At 34.8% G+C, this 5000-nt stretch overlaps 1 protein-coding gene across 4 annotated transcripts in view; it reads right to left on the reverse strand.

Annotated features, from left to right (window-relative positions):
• LOC122249712 (serine/arginine-rich splicing factor 3) overlaps positions 1–5000 on the reverse strand; it is an 11983-nt gene that overhangs the window by 2335 nt on the left and 4648 nt on the right. For 2 of the 4 annotated variants that reach the window (XM_086533126.1, XM_086533124.1), the window contains exons 2-3: positions 2599–2793; positions 600–695 (exon numbers count right to left, since the gene is read on the reverse strand). In XM_086533126.1, coding sequence (XP_086389252.1) covers positions 600–695; positions 2599–2789 — 287 coding nt within the window. In that variant the 5' untranslated portion in view covers positions 2790–2793. Of the gene's footprint in view, positions 1–599; positions 696–2598; positions 2794–3726; positions 3864–5000 lie in introns of those variants that run through there. The other 2 variants (XM_086533125.1, XM_086533123.1) reach the window with 2 other exon arrangements.

Below are 5000 nucleotides of genomic sequence, written 5' to 3' on the forward strand. Positions count from 1 at the left end.
TGCCATTCCTTTTTTTTACAATGTGACACTAGAAAAAAAAGGGTAATGTCACAATGAACTCTGCAAAACAAAATCCATGGAAAACAAAGGTTCATAAAAAAAAACTAAATTAAACAAGCAATGTGGGAAGGGAAAGAAAGAGAGAAAAAGAGGGAGAGAGCGAGAGAGAGGAGGAAAAAAAGAAAGAAATTCCTTAGATACTGTGAGATCTTCTTGACAATTAACCACCATTAGCAAGAACTGGAGCCTATCCTCTATTGCACAAATAGCTGTAACTGAAACTACATAAAGACAAGCAGATTTTGGATAATGACAGATGAAAATGAAAGAGACATTTTACCTGACGAACTTTGACTCATCCTAGGTGTCATACAAAAAAAAAAAACTAAATAAAAAAATTGAAATAGATGAAAAAAATAAAAGCTTACACAAAAGGAGACAAAGAAAAAAGAGAAAAAAAAGAAAAAATAAAAAAAGAAAGAAAGAAAGAAAGAAAAAAAAATCCCAATTCACTCTCTTCCCTGTAACTGAACTAACTCAATGACTGCCACTGTCCAGATCTAAAAAAGACTTGAGTCACCAATGAGCATCTTCTTTACCTGGATCTTCTGCCTCTTCTGGGGGGGGAGCGGTACCGGTCACGACGGGAACGGCCTGTGGACATTTCGACTCTCACACGCACACCGCACAGGCGCCTGCAAAATAAAGAGAAGAGATTGAATCGATGAAGGGTTTCAATATGTACAGGTACTACCAGAGATTTTTATATTTGTGCCTTGGAAGACATTTTGGAAGGATGAGATTAGTGTTTTGAAAATTTAAAAACTACCATCACTAATACTCAGAATTACTGTCTTTACAGATCTGCATTTAACCCATTCGTGCCGGTTGACGTCCTATCACTTGGTCGAGAAATATCCCCGGACCCGGGCGACGTCATAAGACGTGCATTTTCTTGCCGAGTTCCAGGAGGGGCAGTTGTGATGTGCTGAAATGTCAGCAATAGATCGCTAAATTGTTCTTAAATATAATAATTTTACATAATTTCTTAGACTTTGTTACTTTAGATTAGATGTTGTGTCATAAAATGAGATATAGCAAGCAAGCAAGCAAACAAGCAAGCAAGCAAACAAAAAAAAAAGAAGAAGAAGAAGAAGAAGAAGAAGAAGAAGTCACAGAAAACTACGTGATACTGATGACATTATGGTAATTTCTGCTTTTTGATCAGTTGACTAAAAGGATCTGAGTCGAAAGACAACTGTAAAATCAAATGTGGTTGGCCAAGAAATAAAATAAAGTAAAAAATTACTAAAGCAATACTACTTCTAATTTGTTGATTACCCGTGATATCATGTCATGTCACGTCATGAGGTACATGTACACACCAATATGTACATGTATGATTATCTATATTGTTCTACTTTTTGTTTTGGTAAAAGAAGAAGAAGAGGAAGAAGAAGAAGAAGAAGAAGAAGAAAAAAGGATAAAAAATATTTTCTGATGCCCCACTAAGAGATTGCTTCCACTCTCCATAGGCAAATATAGGCAAAATTCAATATAATAAAACAAGAAAGGCATTACTGTAAGATATATTTTTTTATATAAAATAACTCCTATGAACATGCAATATTTTTACGTCCCTATACATTGTAGATACATTCATGAAAACCATAAGAATAAGGTGGTTTAAAATGCTCTGAGGGGTTCAGTGCGGCCCTGTGCAGTGTTGCACACTTGTTATCTTCCTGGCGTAAGCAGGAGTAGGTGAAAATACGTCCTGTCATGAATGAGTTAATATTGTCATTATTGCTAAATATCATATATTAGTCTATCCTTTCGTAAGGATCATGTTTGAAGTTTTGAAACAAAATAATTCTTTACAATACACAAATAAATACAGCTTAATAGAGTTAATTTAATTATCTATGTATCTATAATAATTAAGGACTCTTCTGTAACATCCACATTAGCTGGATCTATTTCCTTTACACAAGCATGTCTAGTATCACATGAAAGCATACACATTAATATCTAAACAATGCTCTTACTCTTTACTCCTATCATATTACAAGAAAAAATAAGAATGAAAGACAGAAAGACAGATTTCCTAAACCAACTTTGATAATATGAGAAAGGCTTAACGTGCAGCACCAGAAAATGCTTCACACTGAATAAAAAAGGATAGTATACATTAAAGTGACCCCCCCCTCCCCATGCACACAAGGAATTATAATAGCACTAAAACTATAAGGAAACAACTGAGAGTGGAACACAAAAAGTTATGAAAACGAATGTAAATTAAAAAATAATTGTATGTGAATAGAAGAAAATGAGAAATAAAATATAAAATATAAAACCAGGGAATATGAAAAGAAGAAACTGAGAAACAAAATATAAAAGCTAAATACAATATGGAAAAAATAAAAAGGTTAAGAGAAGCAAGGTTGCAAATACAAAGTTAAAGAGAAACAGAAAGGAAAGAAAAATAGTAAAATGAGGAGGTGCAAAACCCGAGAAGCAAAATCATTCTTCAAAATTAAAAGTGCAAGAAATATAAAACCAAGAATTGCTGATGAGGTGAGACCAAAGGCCACTCACGTTCCGTCAAGGGCACGCACTGCATCCTCCGCATCTCTTGGGTCTTCAAATTCCACAAAGGCAAAACCGGGAGGGTTCCGCGCAACCCACACGTTGACTAAAGGCCCGTACTTGGAAAATGCAGACTCCAGCTCGTGCTTTGCCGCGTTGTTGCCTAGGTTGCCCACATAAACTTTGCAGTCCATTCTCATTCTTCTGCAAAAGAGTGAAAAAGGAGTGAAAATCAAAGAGGGGTGTCTCTACTATGGGATGAAGGTATCCATGATGATGAAATTGCTTTTGAGTATTTACCCTAGGGAAGAAATAAATTTGTCAGTAAAAAACAAGATATCTTTTCAATACAACAGCAAATAATCTAATACAAAATGTTTTGTATGAATACCCACATTATTAATCACATATCTATAATCATATGGATATCAACAGCAACTCTAAACTACGCTTGCCTGTATCCTTGTCCCAAAATACTTCCTCTATGTGTCTTCACTTACACCTGAGTGTGCAGACCACACTTGCTCAGGTGGTCAATACTGTATCCCTATGAATGTTAGCAAGGCAAACTGAACACACTTGCACAGCTAATCAATATAGCATTACTGAGAACTAGACTTATCCACAGTAGCTTTCAAAACTTGACTTCTTTTCCCAATTATATTGGCTGTATTTTATCCAAATCCAAATGATACATACTGTGATCTATCATCATAAGCCTTGAGTCCACTCAAAAGTGGCAGTGTCAAATGATTGTTGTGTCATAGGACCCTTTGGAACTTTGGCAAAGGACAGCAAAATCCCAGCACAGGTATTCTGGCAAGACAGAACTTGGATAGGTTCCCTATTTAATGATAAGTTATCAAGGAAGCCTATAATGTCAATCATGAAAATTTGTTGGTCTTTGCAGGAATGCCACAAGTACATGGCAAACATTGGAAGCTTGGGTATAATGTAAACATGTAGCACATATGTATCTGGAATCTCTTGTACTTTTATTCCTTTACCAATATGACCAACATCTGTTACTGCAGAATAACAAAAATGAAAGTAGCAAAATCACACACATAAAAGAATAAAAAAAGAAAAAGAAAGAAAAACTGTGTCTCTTAACACAACAAACACATTTTCACTAACTGAGGAAAAGATCCTGACATCCCTGATTCACACACAAAGCAAGAAAGCAGCTTTCAACATTGGTGCTTTCACTGCGCTTGATAACTCCCACAGACCGAAATAAGATAGGGTTTATTGTACCAGACAATCAAGATGCTATTTCTTGCTCCATCTTGCCAAACACACATTCACCTTGCCAAGAATGCAGACGCTGGGTTCGATAATGGACATGTTGTGTTCTTTCAACATGTTTCTAACCTTGTTTTGAACTGAAAATGTTTTCTAGTGACAAATAAATACACACACACACACACACACACACACACACACACACACACACACACACACACACACACACACACACACACAAACACACACACAGAAATGTAAATCATAAGAACATAACTTTAAAAAGAAACAAATTAAAACCCTCCACAAGAATAAATATGCAACTAGCACTGCTGAATTTACGACTTTAAAATTGTCAATCATATTTATGCTAATCTTCACATGAATATCCAAACTAATGAGGACACAACTTTCACAGAAAACAGAACACTAATAAACAGATCATTCACTAGTTAACTATACAATCAGAATATTGGTAATCTTGTAAGTACTACCATCTTCAAACAGACATATGCTGAAGGAATATGACAATGACAATCATGATGTTTGGGCAACAATCAGTTTATCAGGTTGTACTGTATTATTTGAAATGTATTTTCTTCAGTTAAATATATATCTATCTATTTAAAAGAAGGTTGGTTCATTTATTAATGCCTGTATGAAGAAACCTTAATTATAAATCTTTCTATTTAAAAGAGGGTTGGTTCATTTACTAAAGCCTGTATGAAGAAACCGACTTAAAAAAATGAAAAAATTAATACGGATGAGGCATCTAACACTTAGAGAGCAGTGGTTTTTCTTACTAAAATGAACATAATCATCTCTATATAAAGGGTATCTTTATTCACACACATCATAATGATGATAATGTTCAGCATCCATTGATGGCTAAAGTTAATGGAGAACTCTCGAAGACAAGAAAGAGAATAGCAGAATTATGATACTTAACATCTTCGACACAATGGCGTGTACACTATATAGATATGAGGATAACATACAGCCAGATGTAATGAGATCAATATTGCCTTGAAGACTATAAGAATTCTGTGCATTGTATATGATAGTGTAGTTATTTCTTGGAAGTTTTATATGTTGCATTGGCATCCTCTGTCTCTTTATCTCTTCCTTGCTTAACTCAGCTAATGATTACTGATCAAAGAGCATGG

Source organism: Penaeus japonicus, unplaced genomic scaffold (assembly GCF_977035675.1).
Source record: "Penaeus japonicus unplaced genomic scaffold, GWHDUDI00000001_assembly GWHDUDI00000038, whole genome shotgun sequence".
Taxonomy (NCBI): Eukaryota; Metazoa; Arthropoda; class Malacostraca; order Decapoda; family Penaeidae; genus Penaeus; species Penaeus japonicus.